General features: G+C 36.6%; 1 protein-coding gene across 2 annotated transcripts; it reads right to left on the bottom strand.

Moving 5' to 3' along the window:
* Positions 1-6,231: 6,231 nt before the first annotated feature.
* LOC132267240 (protein CELLULOSE SYNTHASE INTERACTIVE 1) lies at positions 6,232-21,673 on the bottom strand. 2 transcript variants are annotated; one of them, XM_059768340.1, is made up of 8 exons: positions 21,517-21,673; positions 20,602-20,730; positions 18,897-18,970; positions 13,653-16,704; positions 10,930-13,474; positions 9,632-10,086; positions 6,809-6,925; positions 6,232-6,696 (listed from the first exon to the last, which is right to left on the bottom strand). In XM_059768340.1, the coding sequence occupies exons 3-8, from the start codon at positions 18,905-18,907 to the stop codon at positions 6,556-6,558; spliced, it is 6,321 nt and encodes a 2,106-aa protein (XP_059624323.1). In that variant the 5' UTR covers positions 18,908-18,970; positions 20,602-20,730; positions 21,517-21,673; the 3' UTR covers positions 6,232-6,555. The 2 variants fall into 2 exon arrangements, with proteins under 2 accessions (XP_059624323.1, XP_059624324.1); XM_059768341.1 differs by lacking the exon at positions 21,517-21,673 and adding an exon at positions 21,406-21,496.
* Between the last annotated feature and the right edge of the window lie 359 nt (positions 21,674-22,032).

A 22,032-nucleotide genomic window follows, 5' to 3' on the forward strand; every position in this document is an offset into this window, starting at 1 on the left:
AATTTCACATAATATTGAACACATTAATATTTAGCATATTATCATATAATATATATATATATATATATATATAACATTATTTTATTATATCTCAATTATTAATATAATCTCTACTTGTTTATATCTTAAATAGAAGCATATAATAAAATCTACGCAGAGAATTAATTGTCTTAAGAATGTTGGAAAATATATGCTTCATGTGATATTTAAGATATAACAAACCTTATACTAATATGCTATGAGATAATTAACAATATGATAGGAAATGATTAATTAAATATGCAACTCTATATTTAATTAAATATGCAACATAAAGTAATAAATTAATAAATAATAAATAAAGAACCTGAACTGAGGCTAGTATTGAACACTATGTCCTTAAGACAATTTACGCCCCACATGGTGATGACAGATTCTGTGGCACTTGTCTCCCAAGATACAATGGTCTACATCCACCAGTAGCAACACTACAAACTCGTGGATACGGCGAATCTCCTTCGTGTAATACTATCTCTGACTCAAAAAATGCATCTATAATATATAAATGTTGAATTGTATGCAATCCAAACTAAATGGTTCGAACCAATGTGGCTCAATGAAATTGGATTAGGGTCTAAGTGGCTCGGACCACTTGACCTATGGTTTAAACTAACTTAGGTTGGGTTCAAGTCTAGAGAGGGAGAGAGAAGAAAATGAATTGAACGAAATGCAAAGGGCAGGCCAATGGGGTATGTATAGAAATAGATTTGCCTTTTCGGATTGGGTATGTCTCTTCATCATTGAGCATAACCATTTATATGTATCTCTTCATCATTGGATATAAGGATGGCAACGGGGCGGGTTTGGAGCGGGGTTCCCTAAATCCCGCCCCGCCCCATTTAAATTTTGGCAAGTCCATGCCCGCCCCGTTGGAAAATATTGTGCCCCGTGCCCGCCCCATGAACAATTTTTTTTCACAATTTTCTTAGCTTAGAAACTGATCTGGTGTCCCCCTCTGTCTTCCACAATTTTCTTGGTTGAATAACCCGAACAGAAGAAGAAAAAGAATAGATCAATCACTCTGCCTCTGCCTGAGAAGAATAGATCAGATAAATTATAAAATAAGAGATATAATATATATATATATATATATATATATATATATATGGAAGTATAAAAAAGGGAGAAGAAAAACTGAAAAATAATATATCTACCTGCGTGAGTGCGTGGATCTACTTGAGAAAGAGAAACAGAGACCGATGAGGGAGAGAGGGATTAAGGTCGAGAGTTTGGTTTTTGAGTTTTGACTCTCTCTGTCTTCCCTTGATGCGCCGCTCAGTTCACATATAAGGTTTAATAAATTAGGGTTGTAAGAAATGGGTAACTGGGTAAGCCAGTGAAATAAGTTATTAATATCTATATCGATATATATATATATATATATATATATATATATATATATATATATATATATATTAAATATAGTTATATGTTTAGCGGGGCTGGCCCCGGCAGATATGTATAAGAACCCTTACCCGTGACGGGTATAAAATTTGTATCCATGCCCGCCCCAACGGTATAAAAGTTGTTCCCATATCCGTTATTAACGGGGCGGGGGCCCGGCGGGGCGGTAAAAATTGCCACTCCTAATTGGACATAACCATTTATATGTGTCTTATCATTACTAGACACAACCATTTATATGTATCTCTTCATCACCGGACATAACCACTCCAATTTGTTACAATGGTTCACATGGTATTTGTTCACCACTAGACACATCCACTCCAATAGGTTATGTCTGTTCGATTGTACCTTTTCAACCAACATACACATTCACGCATGTAATGTAATCCAATGCATCCTTACAATTTACTAACCGTTTCTAACTCATCCTCAACCACATTAAACATTAAGAATATGGTATAGAATTGGTAGAGGTTATGTCAAATAACATGAATTTTGGACTTTGCATGGAACCTTTACACTAATATATTCACGTTGTACACATAAGCACCCAACTATAAATTAGTTGCAGACAAGTTTCATTCACACTTGAAACATCAGTTTTCATAACTAGTTTCGAACGATACATATTATTAATTATCTCATTGAATAATAGTATAAGGTTAGTTATATCTTAAATATCATTTGAAGCATATATTTTCCAACAAATTCTACTTTGTATAGTTTAACCTGGTATGCATAATTGATAAGGGATTTTCCAATTTTGATTAAGTATTCTGGTTTTCTAGTTTCTTTCTGTAATTGTTATGCTTTAATGATTAAACCCTTGTTACATAAAACGATCACTGTAATTAGAAAATAGTTTTGGTATGCTATAACTCAATTAAATTCTCAAAATGTTAGATTTTGACATAACAGTTATTGGTAAAATCTAGTTCTTAGGGTGCTGCCCCAAACCCTGTCGGGGGGTGCCCCCCTAGACCCCAAGCTCGACGTTAACTTAGTTGCTTGAACCTTAGTGTTACACCGAATTTATTAATGGGAATGGCTTAACCAATTTCATATCATATGTGTTATAATTGAGAATTATCATGTTTTACATGAAAAGGTACTTGCTTATGTTTATGGGTATAGGTTGTGTTGTGGAACCTCCATGGGCTGACTATAAACGCAGTCTCACTAATACTTATTGGTATGGTTAATTTGTCAAGGCATAGTTGAATTTCAGGTACGTGGTTTGATTGTAGGCATGGTTGAGTTGCCTATTTTTCTTATGTATATAATTGTCAACTTCATAATTATGCATATGATGTGATTATTTGGGGATAATGTGGTACGTGGTAGATTACTCCTTATTAGTTGGGGTTTATGTCTTGGATATGGTATTGTATATTTATCATTACCAAGGTGTAATGAATTAGGGTTCCACTTGGTATTTGTGTTGATTTCATTAGAGATGATGGGTTTATGGGTTCTCTGTTGGGGTGTAGTAGATGAGACTTGCTTGTGGGATTAACCTATCTTTTGTTGACATTTCAGGTCCCAGGCAGTTTTAGCCACAGGGTTGAACACTCAGCTCATCGTAGTTTGATCGTGATCATCTACTCTACTCCAAATTTATTTCAGTGTAGGTTTTGGATTTAGATTTATGGATCCCCGGTTTATGGGATCACCAAGTTGTAATAAATGAGATTATGGATTTGAAGTTTCTTTTAATTTAGCATTTCCTTCTGTCTTTACTTCGTTCATTAATGATTATTATACTATGCGCTTGTTTATTACCATGTGTTGATATTTCTTGATTTTTATATATAAGTTTGGCCAACTTATAAATGGAAATTAGGTGTTATAGATGGAAAGTGAAAATTTTGAGGAAAAATTTACGTCAAAGCAAATGCAGCCTCATGGCTTTACGTTCCCTTAGTTTCGTGTGGTGAGCGTGAAGTAGCTAGAAATGAAAAATTTTAAAACTTTTTTTAGAGTTTGCTTAGATGGATTTTGAAGAAAATAGTATTCTCACGTGTCATGGATTTCTCCACAATATATGCGAAATTTTACTTTCTCGCAAAAAACTATCCTTTTATATGTTAGTCGTCAGTTGTTTGTTCGCTCTTCTTTCCACAAACTTCAAGTGAATTTAGGCCGGCTGGAGCCTTAGGGGGACTTAGAGCATCTCCAACAGTATGTTAAAATACTCTTTTATGTAAAATATACACTGCCACATATGATGTGTAATTTTTTTTTTTTATCTCCAATAGTATGTTAAAACACTCTTTTATATAAAATATATATTGCCACATAATGTAAAATATATACTGCCACATATGATGTGTAAATTTTTTTTTTATCTCCAGCAGTCTATTAAGATACACTGCCACGTCACCAATGTGTAAAATTGTTGTGTATTTTACACAACTTTTTACACAGCCACATCATCATATTTCCTTTCTCCTCCTTCTTTCTTATTTCATTAACTAATCAACCCTATATTAAGCAGGTTTGTTAAAATTATGTAGGATCCAGACATGACACTGGTTAATTGTTATTGGAGATATATTTTTACACAAAAGGTATAAAACACCACTGGAGCTAAAAATAAATAATCTAAAATTTTTGTCTAAATCTATTATGACACATCAGATTTACACAAAAAAAATATATTTATACATGGTTGAAGATGCTCTTAGGCGACCCCTAAGGCCCTAACCAATAGGAAGACCTCAAAATTTCTAAATTTTCCTTATCTAAGTTAGGTCATAATTATTTCCTAAAATTATTAAACACTAACCAAATAAAAAAAAATTAATATTGACCCGCAAATAATTATATCATAAATTATCTTCTTCTTCTCTTTTTTTCTCCCTTTTCTTTCTCCTCCTCATTCACGTTTTTTAGCCAATACAGAAATCTAATTAGCCCCAAAGATTACTGTTTTCTATTAATCCTTAACCAATACAGAAATTTAATAGTGGCCCAAAGATATATATTCTTAAATAACCTTTTATTTTATTTTTTTCTCTTTCTTTCTCACTCATTCATGTTTTTTACACTAGCACTATTTTTTTCCCAGGAAATTGTACCTACAGTAAATATTAAATATATTTTTAACACGGTTGTTTGGAGAAGTGATGAAACTTTCCATATTCTTTTTCTAACTTCTGTTTTTTTTTTAGCTCCTCATTGTACTTTCTCTCCTCTCTCTCAACAAATTGTCTTCCTTCTCTCATTAAAGATTTAGAGTTCTCTTTCTTCTCCCCTCGATACCTTTTACTCCCAATTTGAACACACTTCTATTCTATTGAAGAAATTGTAAGACCATAGGATTGGGATTTTCTAAATCGGGTTATATTATTCTTTTTCTTTAATTATTTTTTAGTTTTATTAACTTATGTTATTATAAAATTGTGTAAATATAGATATTTTTATATACTAGCTTGTATATTTTGTTTGTGAGTTGTAATTATTTTTACTTATATTGTTGAATATGTCTACCAGAAAATAAGAATCCGGATATGAAAAACTATATTCTTTTTCTAATTCATGTATGGCTTACTCGAGTTTTTTCTAAATTAGAGTTAATAAAATCATATCTACGATCAAGTGATCAACTGTGTCTTAAGAAAGATATTATCTATTAAAAAAAATTTTAAACAAAGTTAAATATAAGAATTTAATTAGTAATTTTGTATATCAAAAAATTACAAGGATGAATTTTAAGATATTAAAAGACCCCTAGCCGCCTCTGCAAGTGTTGATCACAAGTTACACATACTTCACGTGAGTTAATCACAAATTCAAATACTCATACTCATATATAATTTTCTCCGATATCTCAAGTATATATGTAAGCAGGACTATAATATCTTTTTTACAATCTATATAGCTTTTGAAATTGGATAGAATTTAACGCCTTTGGAGTCACAAAATATTAAAATGGGTGACGGGTAAATTAAGCATATTACTTTTGCATGACAATTTTTAGTCTTTCTACAAAAAACTTGAAAAATAATATATTTTACTATTCCAACAAAAAAATAAAAAATAAAAATGAATGTGTCGTGACTAATTTAAGTAAACTGCATTTTATACAGAAAATTATAACCGGCTATAAACTAAACTATTGCACGACCTTCCAACCCGATTATTCCACGTGTCTCATCAACTATATTATCTGACCCATGTTTCTCCCACGTGAGAAGTCCGTGATCTAAGTTATCTGTTTCCCATGACCATTTATCGAGTTATCGTATTCCCATGCTTATTGAGTTTTAAATGGTCCGGGACCATTAAACACGACGAATAACTATTGGACGCATCAGCAAAAAATTAAATAAATTTTACTCACTTTTGACACAATTGTTTGATTGTTTGTTCAATGATAATTGATCCGGACAATCTAATAACTTACTCCACTTGTTCCTCTATTATCAACTCCTTGGCTTTCGACTTCCCATTTTGGTGAAACTCTCCATTTTGTGTCTAAAATAGAGAGTATGATAGGGAGACCGAATAATTAATCGCGAATAAGCACCAAATCTAGAGTGTATTTGTCCACCTCTTCTACTTAAACAATTTCCCAAAAATAATTATTTAACACGTGATAAGAATGACCAATCATATTAAATTCGATGTTAATTCGGAAATTCTTTTTCGGTGAAGTTTCACTTAATGTAATCCAAAATAAAAAATAAAGGAGAAATAAAAATTTTAGTAAGTAGAAGGTAACTTCAAACAATTCCAATGAATTTTGTAATCAATCACAAAATAAGTAATTACACCAAAAGATGATCAAAACAGAAACCTTTGTTATTTTCCTCTTTAAGTTGACAAGCACTCAAATATCAATACAAAAATTAAAAATGAAAAGAGGAAGCTAAACTTTTTCAGCCCATAGCATTCCCAATGAATGGAAGCAAAAACAGATTACAAAAGAATACCTTTAACAAATGACTGTTTCAAGGCCTAAGGACGCCAAAAGAAGAAGAAAAAAATATCTCCAGCAGAATATGTACATCAACATATAAATAAACTCAAAAAAAAAAATCCGGTCTTTTACCATGTTCCTAAATTTTAATTTGCAGCTCTTACAAGAACCCCTCGGTATGGTCGTTATTTGTTAGACCACTGGAATTCTATCTCCAGATTCCGTGGAGGACCACTTTTGCTTGCCGGCAACAAAGTGTACTCCCCAGCAACTGCACCCAGCATCACAACACGGTCGATCTGGATTGTGACTTTTCCAAATGAGCTCTGCCATTAGATTAAAAGAAACTTGGTTAAGTGAGAATCAAAGAAAAACCTAAAACAGTTGGTAAAGGAATTTCGTCTAATTCTCCCTCCCATCCATTTCTTGGGTCATTACCTTCCCCATTTTGCTCTTATTTTTGCATGAGATATGAAGCTTTTGGCCTTTCGGAGGACTTTCAAATGACCATGAAAAGCTCTCTTCCCACTCCGGATTAGGACCAGTCGATACAACCTGAGTCATGCACCAACAAAAAGCACTTGTGAGACTAGGGTTAAGGCAGCAAGGAGACGCTGGAAAGCTTAGTTGGGATAAGGTGTGTTTATTTGACTGCAAAACATGAATGCCTACATATTTACAGAGAAACATACAAAAAGAAATTCAGGAAAAAAACATACAAAAGAACTATAAAAATCGGAAGAGAATTTTTTTGAGAAAATGAAGGAAACTACTAATTTCTTGAAAAGAGTTAAATGGCAAAAAGGAGGACTTAACGAGTCAAAGTAATAGCAGAATAGTGGTAAAAGTGCCTGCATGTAATCAATTTAAAGGGAAAATTGGGGTCCTCAATTCAATTCTCGTCAATTCATTAAGCTAAACATAACATGTTAAATGAAATGTTCTTCTAATCAATAACCTCAATATTGTCACATTATGACCAGCTTTGACTGTTGAATCTGAAATCACCGAACGGCTTTTCAGAGATCGCCCTTCAGTTGGTAAATCAGAACATCGTGCCACCTCTATTATAACCACAGGAGTATAAATTATAATTAATTTGTTACCAGACCCTCAAAATCATCTTTAAAGTCTAGAGATCACTAAATGATAAACGATGGTTTATTTGAGACACATATCCTATGCAACCACTTCTCTTACCCCCAACCCACCCATTACTTTCACACAACTTAATCACAAGATATCATTCGTGTTTCTTAGGATCAGGATCCTGTGCAAAATTGATTGGTGTTCATAGTACATCAGATCGAGGATCATAAGATGGTAAAAAATAAGGAGAAAAACACAAAATATATCTATAAAATAATTCTTATAATAGATAAAGAGAAGAATAAAACACATTCAAAATAAAAAATGTCATTACAATGTGTAGTAAAACAGTAGCCACTAGAATCCATTCTTAAAATTGTTCGAACTTGGTATTTATAATAGGTTTATTTCGAGGAAGTCGAGAAACCGTGCTCAAAGTTCCTTTCTTATGAAGTTAGGGTTAGGTGGTTTTCGTCCAAGTATTTTAGGAAAGTTCTCTTTGATTGGCTTCCGTTACAATCATTCAAATCTAAACAAAATTAAAGACAAGAAATTTCTTTTTGACAGGTAACTATTAAAGACAAAAAAAAAAAAAAAAAAAAAAAAAAAAAATCAAATCTCAACAGGCAATTAGTGACATTTTTTTTTTTTTTTTTTTTTTTTGGTTGATAAGTAACAATCAAAATCACAACATTCAAAATCACAACATTTTGATCTTTGTAAGCTTCCCTTTAATAGTTTTAATTAGTTGTTTTTTATTTAAAAATAAATAAATTAAACACGACAACACAGGAATTTTATGCGAAAATTAGTTGAGAATTAAGTTGGGCACAGCCATTATTACCACAGAGCATTTTGACATTAAATACATTCTAAAGTTAGGAGACTCGAGTTCCAGGAACAATACCGTTACACCTAAACAACGACAATGATGATTATGTACAGCTGCTGACCAAACAAAAGTAAGTACCAGTGCAAGGATACAAATATTACATAGGAATAAACAAAATATACCAGAATGTTACACAAACATTTGATAGTGGGAGCATAACTAAACGTTTGACAGCTGACTAAACAAAAACAACACTGGGAAAATTTCCCTAATTGAATTGTAGCTATACAATATATCACATCCTTTTGTACAGGCACCATCTAAAAAGCATGGATACGAACAGAATAAAGATATGACACAACACAGACACCTTGACACCAAAAATCTTGAAAAAGTAGGACAAGAACACAACGGTGACACACCAATAAAATATATATTTTTTTATATATAAAAACTATGCTAAATACAAGAAAATATTCTATTATTGTTAGATAAAATTATAACTTATACATCATAACACAATCACCCTATCACATAGAGAAAGAAAAGAAGGAACATGGTACATATTTATGTGAGTGTTTGTGTACGTATGTAGAAATGCATATGTACGCATACAAAACATAATTTGATGACTTCTCTCCTACTCCCCTGTGCATTCTTTCAATTAATTTTTCTTCTTACTTTTAAAACATAATCAAATGTTGTATGAATTTCATATAAACCTTAATTCGACTTTTCTTAGAATTATATTTTTCCATGCTAAATGAAAACCTTATGCAAGGTTAATAGGTCATGTGCTATCACATGTTTAAGAAGTGGAAGTCACATGTTCAAACTTAGGAATTTTACTGCTAAAATATGGCCACATTCAGAAAGTGAACGTTTTTCCAGGAATATCCGACAAGTGTTGATCTCTAATACATGTCTCACGTGGACATGGCTCCATCTAGAAGTGTCCATGCTTCTTAGTCACCATATATTCATGAAATAATCCACAATATATTAAGCAAATGAGAGAAGATCACAATTATCATCTAGTCAAGATGATGCACAGGTGATAACAAGGTAAAACAACAGATCACGTTACAGTGAAATAGTCAAAAAGCTAGTTTACCATGTTCAGAAACAAAAAAAATAAAAAATAAAAAATAGAAGGAAAAAAAAAAAACCCAGTTAAATGCATAGTAATGATATAAAGCGTAAAATTATGGAGATTGAGCGTCTTTTATAGTAAACTTTCCAAATTGTATATCCATTTCTCTTAAAGGGGGAAGTTCTAAAATTTGAGCTAACAATAACTGGAAAAAGAACATGGATTTCATAAAAGTACCAAAGTATACCTTAGTTTGCCTCGGAGGAGTGTTGCCAAGAGTAAGCTTGCAGTAAACACTTGGGTTTCCAACAGACTGCTTCATATTGTTTCCACGTTTAATTATTACCACTAATGTCCCTGGCAAACACTGCAACAAAAATTCTGCCTTTTCCTGAAACCGTGGTGGGCCTGACTGGATCAAATATTGCAACAAAGGAATTGCATCTGCAGCGGCAACTGACTGTGCTCTGGAGACTTCAGCTGGGCATGCTGTCCAAGCTTGCCTGAGAAGAAACAACGAGTCCAGAGCAGCTTCTTGACTTGCCTCTGAGCCAGTCTTGAGGGATGTGACCAGATGGGGAATACTAAGTGTTGCAGGCTCAGTGGCTCTCAGGCGTGGGAAGTTGCTAAAGAGTGCATTCAGAGCTTTCAGATACTCTTCGTTTACTGTTCCGTTGGCCCATAAATCCTTTTCAATTGCAGCTGCATGACCAAATAACTGATTAAAACTTATAATGTATATGCACATATGGAAAAGCCACCCAAACAACAAGCCTCATACATGAAACTGTAGACCAAATCAATGTTAAAAAGCAATGCAAACATTTAAACAGTCGTATACATTTTTCTTTCGTGTCAATGTGCATAATGTTGAAGCTCTATCATATGCACTGCACTGCAATCAGCTTGACTGATGATATAAATTCCTTCTTAGAAAAATAATGATAAGAAAAGTAAAAATTCATATAAACACATAAGTTTGTACATATAACTCCTTCCAGGAATGACACCAATTAACCCCAAGGGGTTGGCTCAAGTGGATAAGAATTTGGGGATGTCACACTCTTTAAATACAGTATTATGAATTGTGGTATAACACCAAATAAGCCACAGCTCTATTCCTGACTTGAAATCCACAAAGGACTTTAAGGGAGAGAAAATAGGTGGGTCGATACAGGTATTCAGGACTGATAGGACAACATATTGAAGTGAAAAGGATTCAAGATGTATACACCAATAGAGAGAATATAGCTTAGAATAGTAAGGATTGACAAAAGAGGGATCAAGTAGCCAATGGAACTCAGATTTAAGAAGGTGGGGAGGGGGAATAACTGAAAAGGATGACAATGAAGGAATGTAAAGAACAGAAAGTTCTTAGTGCAAGTCAATGTAGCATTGAGGGAGAAGGAGTTAAGGATCAAGAGAACAATAAGTTGAATCTATTGTTATTGGTTTCTACAACAATCACCAACAGGTATATAATCAGAGCTAAGTGAACATGGCTAAAGAGAGAACAAAAAAAATAATAAGAAGAAGAAGAGTTACCAGTTATAGCTCTGACTGTTTCACTGGAAGCATATTCTTGAATGGTATTGTTAGAGAAGAGAAGCTTAATAAACATTGCAGCCTGAACTGATGTATCTGGATCACTTGAACCAATCAGATCCAATACAACCTGAACACCACCAGCTTCTGCAACTGCTCTTTTATTTGATCGGCTATACATTACCAGGTTTTGCAAGGCACATATAGCTACCACTTTCATTTCTTCTGTGGGTTGGTCTTCAAGCAGATTCACTAGAGCCCGACAAGCTGAAACAGCATCTGTACTTCGAGCAAGAGTTTCATTTTGAAATAGATCGCCAAGAGCAAGAGTTGCCAGTAACCTTGCCTGTTGAGCTTGGGTTTGTGGATCCAAGAGGTACTGGGATAACGGTAAGATTGCAGACTTGATAACTTTTGACTCCCTGATCTTCACATTGTTCAACAACACCTCCAGCAGTCTTGCAGCAGTTTCCTCACACTGATGACATCTGAGAAGTTCCAAAAGAGCCTCAATGGCACCACTTTCTGCCATTGCTTCACCGCTGGTACCATCATCACTTTCCAACACTAGAAGAGCATTCAATGCACCAATTACTGTGCCTTCTGAACCAGAACGGAGCAATCTCACCAACACTGCAACAGGAACTTCCAAATAGAATTCAGAACTAAATTGCAGAATACTGGATAAAACAGAAGCAGCAGATTCCCACAATGCATGAGGAAGTGAAGGATCGGCTTGCAATATAACTTTGGACAGCTCACCGACACCACCTTCCTTTGCAATTTCATTTGGCCAGGTTAGTGCAATACTAACAAGTGCCTTTACAGCTCTCTGCTGCAAAATATGTATACCAGAACCAAGAGCCCGTATCAGGGGACCAATCACTTGTTGTGTCACTGGATCCTTCTGAAGATTTTCTTCAAGAAGTAGGTGTGAGAGAAGCTCAGCTGCCAACTGTTGCACTGCTGGAGCTGGAGAATCTAGTAAAGGGATAAGTGGTTCGATAGCTTGGTGAGATGTCAAATTATAGTCAGCGCGACACTGTGAATGCTCTAAAATATTAACAAGAACCTGTAAAGCACTATGTTGGCCATCAGGTCCAAACTCTGCCCTAGATAGCAACAGGAAAAGGGGCTCAACTACTTTTGCTGCAGATGGACCCTTAGCAATGGTAGCATTATTGGTCAATATTCGAAGCAATTCTGCAAAAGCAGCACAAAGAAAATCTGGTGCTTCATGAAGAATATCGAGCATGCTCTCAATTACTCCAGCTTTCACCATTTCCATCTTACATGATGGCCTGTCTTTTCCTAACTTCACAAGAGCTCTGGAAGTAGCCTCATGAAGCATGTAATTTTTACCATAGAGAAGGCCAACTAGAGGAATAACTGCACCATGCGCAGCAACTAGTTCTGCCAATTGCTCATCATCCAAGAGTTTATCTAGTGCGCGAACAACTGAATTCTGCGCAGGACTGAACTCAGTTACAAGAAGAGAGACCAGAGGCTCGACACAACGAGCTGCAGCCATGGTAGACCTAATTCGTGTATTTCCAAAAAGAACACAACACAACTCAGCAGCATCCCCCTTCAGTTCCATTGAACAATTTGACAACAGAATCCTGCAAAGCACATCTACAGCATTTATCTCAACATCTGCAACAGCTAGGGCCCTTGAGGGGTTTTCGCTTAATAACCTAACCAATGCAGCAATAGCAGCATGTTGCTCCTTCTCCAAACCAGTATTTAGAATCTCCACCAAAGGTTGAACAGCTTGCCTGGCAGTTTCTGCATTTCTAATATGGTCGGCAGAAAATAGGTTTTCCAATGCTTTTGCAGCACTATACCTTGCACCTCTTCCGCCTAAACGCAAGACTGCAACAAGTTGCCCAACAGCTCCAAATGCAGATTCATGTCTCCGTATTTCAGCACTGCTAAATAGCATCCCCAATAAATCCGTAGCAGCTTCCTCGGTTGCATCTTGTGGGCCAAGAGAAAGATATTTAGTCAGAGCTTCCAAGGCCCCCGATTCAACCATGACAATCTTATTTGAGGGACAGTCTCTTGCAAGCTGAGTCAGAATCCCAAGTGCTAGAAAAGGTGCCCCCGGACGATCTGGAATTGGTTTAAGTAGATCAACAAGGGCAGGTATAGCTTTCCGAGAAGTAGCTCCAACCCTAATGTCATCAACCCTAAACAACCTCTCAAGAGCAACTTGTTCTGGATACCGCACCAAACCAAATTCCTCTGACATCTCCAGAAGATCAAAGATGTCAACATCAGCACACCCAAGTAAGGAAATAAGCCCACCTGCTGAACCAGAATTTGCAACAGACAGAAGAGTCCCTCTGCTCCCATTACAGACGAGACTGGCCACAGCTTGTGCAGCAAAATACCTGTTTGCTGACTCCTCTGACTTCAATAAATTTGCAAGTACTGGTATAGATTTCATGGTTGCATGTGCTCGTATGATATCTCTGTCTTGAAACAAAATTGCTAGCAGTAAGGCACAAATCCATATGCTACTGTCTTCTTTAAAATCAATCTGCATGAATTGCCATGAAGCAGCAAACAAAGGTTTCAATGATAATAAAAGCACAAATGCAGAATCAGATTATATACTGGCATAGAGGATCTAAAATGTGAACAAGATAATTACTGGACACATCATGAATATAATATACATATTGCATTTAATAGAATATCTGAAACAAGTTGAATACCTGAGTGTACTGCGACAAGCATCGGGAGATTCTCTCAGTGAGTACTTCAATTGCTCCAGCCTCCATAATCACAATTCTACTCTTGTCATCATGACTAGCAAGGACAGAAAGTAGCCACACTGCTATGTCGGCGCCACAGATTACTGCTGTACTTGTCGCATTTTCGCCATTACTTGCTTCTTCTTTGGTAAGCCTGTAAATGCTTATGGTCTCCTTGTCTCCCTGGTCTCCAAAGTGAGTTGAACCCATGGAATTAAGCATGCCAACAAGAGACTGAATGAGATGGGCACGTGCATTTGATTGATTCAAATCTTCCACCAGTCTCTGGTGATTTACTTTCGCAGCACATATAAGAAGTGCACTTCCCCCTATTTTGACCCTTGCATCTGAGGAACTCATCACCCTTCCCGCAATTGATGAAATACATCCTGGTGAACAAGCAATTGTACTTCCTAGAACAACAGGCTGAGACCTGCAAAGCCGCGACAATATTTCTATAGCTTTATCCTGCAACAAGGGTGTTGCATCAGCAATACATGACACTATTGGGGTTATGCTATTTGGAAATTCAGCAAGAACTGCCCATGCAGGTTTGATGTGCCCAGTAGCTCCTTCTGACCTCGACAAAAAGGCAAGTGCATCTAGTGCTTCTGATGTCTCAGTAGACCCACTATCAACGGACTCCAAGAACGAAACCAATGCAAGAACTGTTCCTGCACGATTAACGCATTCGGTTAAGGCTGAATCAGTTCTGCGAGAATGGAGTAACCGAGCAATTGCTGCTGCTGCAAGGGTCTTTCCAGCAACTGTGCCTTCTCGCAAAACCCTAGTAGCAGGCAGAATAATTTCTTCAAGAATAGCTTTCTCTGAAACTTCACTGTCCAAAAGAAGATTTGCCAAAGCGCATGTCGCCTGCTCTGCAACTTGCAGAACTGAAGAGTTAGCAAGCACCATTAGTGAAGTTGATGCCTCTCTAGCAACAGCAGCCACATCCCGATTCTCTTTGATCGAAAGAAATATCGCAGCAAGACAACGAGAGGACTCTACTAAGATGTTTCCAGATTCGACATTTAGTAGCTTCATGGCTGACAAAAGCGTCTTAACAGCAATGCTACTTTGCCGCAAGTCCTTTCTGACATTAAAGATTGCAGCAAGAGAAGATGCAGACTTGGCCTGAGTCTCTTCTTTTGCAGAGCTTAAAATTTTTATCATTGTCTCAATTGCATCATTTGCAGCACTTCCCTCCCGCAACATATCACTTAGGGGGACTACCGAAAGCATACTTTTTAATGCATCCAAAACATAAACCTTAGATTCAGGTAAATCACTGGTTAATAATGCAGTGAGCTGGCTAATAGTTGCTGTGTCTGATTTGTGAATCAAATGGTTCAATGTCTTCGCTGCAATTTCTTTTCCATTTGAGCTTCCATTCTTTAGTAGCCATAACAAAGCAGGAACGGCATCAGCACTTTCAACACATGCCCGTATATCCTCACTGTGATTACAAAGATTCCCCAGAATTGTTGCAGAATCTTCCTTCGCTTTCGCAGACCCAGTCTCTAGAATTTGGACAAGTGGAGGTATGCCGCCAGCAGCTGTGATAGCCCATTTGCTTTCATCATTCTCATTAGATAGAAGGCAGAGTAATGCAACAGCACATTCTTGTTGTTGTTCTGATGAAAGTCCAAGAAGAGAAATCAATAGCTGAATCCCCTCACGACCTTGAAGTGCACGCCACAGACTGCCTTCATTGTTGCAAAGCATGAGAAGGGATCTTATCAGCTCATCTTGAACTTCATTGGTTGCCATTGTGATCAAACCAACCAGAAGGCGTTTTGCATCAGAGTTTGCAAGTTTATTTGAGAGTATGGTATTTCCATACAAACTGGCCAAGGCTTCTATGGTCCGCTCCTGCACAAGAAATGGTAACCGAGGCTTTAACTGCTTAACCAACGTCTGTTCAATTTCCAGAGGATCTGATGCTCTAGTAGCTTCTGCCTTGCTTTCATATATCATAAGAGCCGAAGCTAAAGCCCCTAATGTATCAGCAATCTGTGCAGGTGAATTGCATGATTGAAGGCTTTGTCCAAGGCTTGAAATGACATACGACAGACCACCAGAAATGTTTGCAAGGGCACACATTGCATTCTCCTGCAACGCTTGGGCGTATTCACCTTGCATGAATTCCTTTGAAGGAGCTATTGTTGCATTTATCAAAGAAGGTATACCATTACAATTAGCTATCTCCCGCCTTGCTTCTTTGCTCTGGGCAGACAGCGATTTGAGAGCAGCTGCAGCTTCTGCTCTCACAGGTGCATCATTACCAGGTCCTAATAGCTTAAGAAGTTGTTTTGTAGCCTCTGCAGCCAACACCTTAGAACAAACAGATGCATCCTCCATCATCATACATGCCAGGAGAAAGCATACATTAGCTTGAGTGCCCGACTGTCCAGTTGTAAGCAATTTCACAAGTATATCAACCCCACCAGCTTGTATTGTTGCAGACCAAAATCCCTCGGTGCTGCTGGAAAGATTTTTTAAAGCTCCTGTCAGCAAGTTATCAACCAAGTTTCCAGCCTTCAGCCCCTTTTTTAGTTGCTCCCAAAGCACTGGCACGACTCCTTCAGTTGAAAAAATTTTTGATCCAACATGATCGCTCGCACCATCTTGAGAAACAGCATAAATAGTCTTGGCAGCTGCAATTTGACCTTCTGCTGAATTGGACCTAAGGAGACCAAGCAGCGGCGGAATGCAACCCCCTAATAATACTTTCAATCGCAGTTCATTCTCCTTGCATAAGGAGCCTAAAACAGTAGCCGCCTGCATCTTCACCCCAAGTGACCCTGACCGCAGAAGTGACACAAGTACTGGAACTGCCTGAGAATGAGATCCAACAGCACTGAAAGCATTTTCACGCGTATCAATAAGCTCCAACAACTTCTTCAAGCAAAACTCTTTTTCTTGTACAGATAAGGAATTCTGCCGCAACTGTTCAATACATTGGGCAACACTTGCCAATGTCCCATCAGGGTCCTCCATGCTACTACGATCTCTGCAGACCATATGAGTGTGAGAAACTTGAGCCGTACACATCATCTATACTAAATGTTGCAATATCATCAAATTGATTTGAGCAAGAAAAGCCGACATGAATCAAAAACTAAGCAATTTATTTAATAAATATCTAATTACAGTAACACTGGAAAAGTTAAGCCCAATAATAATGCAGCTGACAGTGAGGTTCAATTGAAGGCACTGCAGCGAGCACAAGGAGTATAAAAGAAGATGTGGGTTATGATAATGAAAAATATTTATCAAAAAAAAAAATGATAATGACAAATACAAGACAGTCACTGGCTTAAGAGGGGGAAAATTGCCCCAAATAGAGCAAACATGGACAAGAGAAAAGTTTTAGAACAAACCAACTAATTGGGATAAGCTTTTACTAGTAAAATTGAATTTTTTAAACAATCATTTTATATCACCAGTCATGGTAGAACATATGAATAATTAAAATATAATAAATGTGATTTTTTCTGGATGAGATATTCAACTAGAAAACGTCACTGAGCAAAATGAAACCAGCAATGGCAGGTATTTAGCTCATACTGTGGAGAAAATAAAGAAGAAGAAAGAAAAAGGAAACAATATTCGCAATCCACTTTTGTACCCTTGCAGTCTATTTGTTTTTCTTAAAAAGGATTTAGCATAATTGTCCTTCAAAAGTACTCTCAAACTCCACAATTATCCCAAAAAGTACTCTTACACTCCGCTTCAAACAGTTATTGTGTCATTTCCTCGATTTAAAAAACAAGTGGAGCGCAATAGTATAAAGCTATGTTACCCGGACTCGGGTACGGGTGTCGGACATGGGTGCGTGTCTAGGGGTCGGATTCGTCAATCTATCAATTTTCAGGATACGGGAACACAGATTAAAAGTGTCCAAATATTGGACACGGGTACTTGGACACTTTGAAAAGAGAGAAAAATTTGTAAGTTTTTTTTTTATGTTTGAGACATTAATCATAAAACAAAAAATATATATATATATCAATTGTACTTTTTTATAAAAATTTTATAAATATTACTGCATTTGTTTGCCTCATTTGATTCGTGGCATGTCATGGCTATGCATTCCCCTGTTACTGCTGTTTTATGGAACCTTTAAATAAGAAATTCTGAGCTGTAGGGCTTCTTTTGTATACCCAAGGGCGGGTTTGGGCTTGGGCTAATATGCCTCTGTATGTGCATCTGGGCCTGTACAAGTCAAAGCACAATTAAAAAGGATGACTAATTCAATATGGGATAATATGTCTTTGTATGTGCATTTTAGTCATGGATTGATGCTTGGGTTTTGGGCCTGCACAAGTCCAAAGCACAATTAAAAAGGAAGCCCATTCAATGTACACGGTATTTATAAGAGTACTGTAAAAAGCAAAGTTACAGCTGTAACCCACCACAATAATGCTTTACAGCTATGTCCCATCCCTTATCTTTTCAGATCCAAATAAACAGGTGTTAAGTTATTAACAATTGCGTGAAACCACGCACAAGATGGCACAAAAAATTGCACAAAAGCCAGCGCGTGCTGGTTCACAAACAGCAAGTCATCTTCAACCTCCAGACCACCGATCCGAACCAGAACGCCATTGTTGAAATAGAAAGCTTCGTATGGCTACAGATTTAACAAAAAAACACGAAAAAAATTCCTGATCCTTCACAAGCATCAAACTACACATCATTTTATGTATTTTCTTGGTCAGTCGTGTCCGATTGAAGAATGGAGGGTCGGACGCATATCCCGTGTCCGTGTCCGTGTCCGTGTCCGTGTCCGTGTCCGTGTCGTGTCGTGTCGTGTCGTGTCGTGTCGACACGGGCACTCTGGCCTTCACTGACGAGTCCAGGTAACACAGGTATAAAGTGAAGCACAAATCATATTCCCAAAATAGAAACAAAGGCTTTTGGGAACACATGCCCTAAGATCATTGGTTTAGCCCGGGCATATATAAAACTGGCAATGTAAAAATGACTTTCTTCAAAGAGAGGCCTTCATGGATATTTGCCAATGTCCGCAACGGGAAACAGTTTAAAACTTAAAAGATGATACATGCTTGCGGAAGAAAATTACTAACGTTGTCTCCATTTAAAAAGCAATAATTAAGTGGCTCAGATTACAGAACAGAGACAAAAAAATAGAAAACCCCTAGGCAAAGCTTTGCATTTGCATGCTAAACATGAACTGACCTTGAACTCATCTTTATGAGTGAATGAGGAGTAGGAGGCTCTGAATCTTGAGGTCTAGCATCCCCATTCGTTTCCTGCTTAGGAGGGAAAAAAAATTAATTTAAAGGGGAAAAGGATGGATGCAAATGGTCGTTACATATAGAAACAATCTACAATAACGGTTCAAAATAGAGAAAAGAAAAGTGTGAGGAAAATGACATGAAAATGATAAATGATGCTGCAAAGTCAAAGGTTGTCAGAAATAAAGTTGCATTTGGGAACAGGAAACCCGCTTTGATTTTATTTTTATTTTTTTTTTCACGATAAATATGTCTATCACAATATACTCCCTAGATGAAGCTGACAAATTTTGGTTAGTACTGAAAAAAAAGAAGACAATGCAGCAAATATCTAAGGTGATTCTTTCACTTTTACAGTAAGGTCTTAATTCGAAAAGGAGATACTATATGGTAAAGAATGTGATATGTTCCATTGCATAAACATCTAACTCAGATAATGAGGCAAATGTACACGTGCATGCAGTGCTAGAACCATTCAGGGACCCAAAAAATTTGCACGAAATATGGTCTCCACCACGTGAAAAGTTGTCAAAAATCTCAACCAATCCACAATCACAAACTACAAGACACAAAGATGCGCAAAGCACTAATTAACAGAAGATAAACCTTCTCCAAGACAAATTTGTTTTGGTACCAACTAGTAAATCTCTCTCTCTCTCTCCCCCATACAAAACAGGAATTCCGCTCAAATCATAAACCTCTTTTGAATTCTACCACAAATCGATCTCTTCTAAATTCATCCACGAATCAACCGATCAATTCTTGCACAGCATGTACATCCCAGTAAATTAGATCCACTTTCTCACATTTCCTCTTATGAGATGATTCTGTAGTAAGTTATTTTATCATGCTAAAAATCTTGGCTGAAACCTTTTAGTTAGGCCCATAATCTGGTCATGCCTTGGGGATTTAAAGTTTTTCTCTTTTTTAGTCAGATCAGGCCCTTTAGTAAGTAATATATCGGACAATTGCAGTGGAGCACTAAAAATGAAGTGCATAGGTGAATAGTTTTTGCACCATTCCTGAAAACATTGCGATTTAGCATTTGAATCAATTAAAGAAATGACTTTTCTAGTTCAAATGTACATGCCACGATTATCTTAACTAGTACCAGTGATAATATAGAAGAAACATGGCATATTGAAGGCAGAAGAAAAATATACAGCAGTTTATATTTTTAAAAATTTTACTATCATAACACTAGTACCCCCACCCCAAAAGTGAAAATTTGTGGATCAGCCCCCTGCAGCCCTACCTTCATGCACCATACAAACATTTCCAGATTTTTAGTTGCAACAAATTAATGTGATAAAACAATATTGCCCGGTTTTGCAATGCATCTTTACGAGGTGTCTAACAGCACAAACATCCAAATAAAGAGACAAATAACAATCTCCTTTCCCAGGACTTAAAAACTAAACAGAAAACGCATTAGAAGTGTTAAAATCCAGACCGAGATGTAGACTGAGCCTATTCAAGATGTAGCTAAATAACAGGAAAACAAAATCACAATTGGGGAATCAGAATTCAGAAGGGCCACATCAAAATGCATATCTACGGTCTACACTCAATGCTTTTAATGGGCATTCACCAATTACCCACTCATACTCAAGTCTCAGTAGATAAATAAATATGCTAAGCAGTACCAGATCGTTAGTAGCAAGGCTGCTGCCATTGCTGGCTGGAAACTTCCAAGCTAGTGTCGCCGCCAGCTTTGCTGTTGTAATTCAAGATATTCAGATCTACCTCCAAGACACAGTCAAAGCTAAAGCCTCCTGCGAAAATGCCACCAGCAATCCACAATGGAATAGATTTAGACAAAATGGAATAGATTTAGACAAATATGTAGTGATAGGAATTCTATTACAAAATTGCACAAATCACGTTCTTCAAAACAAGAACACAAAATAAATATGCATATCGTGTCCCAGTTACAAAAATTGCAAGATTCTCGACCTCAATTGAACTATAATCACTTCAAAACAGCTATTGTCCGATTTATTTATACAGACTACGTGAATCCAAGTCATAACTGAATAAGAATACAAGAAGACCAACCCAGAGCTTGCCTTAACACAATCAATGGCAGTTAGATGTGTAAATCTAGGCAAAACAAATCAATGGCAATTAGATGCCTTAATCAGCTCCAATCAAATTTCAAACAGATTCAGCAGAATGCCACAAAATTAGCCTAACGAAAGAGTAGATCAACACATTTTTTGCATCAAAACTCAACCTTTTACCAAAAAAACATCAAATTCAATTGAACTCGAGGAAGACGAGCACAGTTGCACTTAAAAAGGAGACCCAATCCGTGGCATGCGAACTTAGAATCAGAGAAATCATAGAAAAAACCAGTCAAAAAAACAGAAATCTCCGGAAATGAGAAGAATTTACGAATTTGCAAACTAAATTGAGAAGATCTAGCAAAATTCGGAAGTTCTTTAAACCTCTAGATTCTGCAGAAAAAGCAATCTTGGACAATGCGGACCGTAATTAATGTAGAGAGAGAAAGTGTGGAGAGAGAGAGCGAGAGGGAGAGAAGGAGATGTTTGTCTGACCTTGAAGAGGACTGTGGATTGGAGGAGATCTCCAATGTGTATGATGAGAAAGTTCCGTAGAATAGAAGGGAAGACAGGAGAAGATGAAGAGAAAAAGAGAGAGAGTAGAGAGAGAGAGAGAGAGATGGGGGAAGTGAGTGTGAGCTATCAGAGTCACAGGCCACCGACAGTTCACGGCTGCTTTGGCTTGGCTTGTCTTCGCTCATGGAATTGCTGAGATTTTTTTTTATTACTTCTTTATTTATTTTTGGTGGTGGTATTATTTTGTAATTAATTAATTAGACGCAATTTTTTATTTTCTTACTGGTAAACTGATAAATAACTTTTGGGGCTCAATTTTCTTTAATACTGTATTCGTGGTAAGAAAAGTGTGGAGAGAAAATAAGCAAATAAAAAGAAAGAACTAACTTTCTTTATTCGGTAGAGATAGTGCAAAAAAAGAAAGAAGAAGAGAAATAATACTTTACAAATTTTCATCCGTCCAAAGATGAAAATAATACTTTACAAATTTTCACC

This window comes from Cornus florida, unplaced genomic scaffold, assembly GCF_030987335.1.
Source record: "Cornus florida cultivar Cherokee Brave unplaced genomic scaffold, ASM3098733v1 CherokeeBrave_3.0.0_Hap2_Chr07, whole genome shotgun sequence".
NCBI classification, from domain to species: domain Eukaryota; kingdom Viridiplantae; phylum Streptophyta; class Magnoliopsida; order Cornales; family Cornaceae; genus Cornus; species Cornus florida.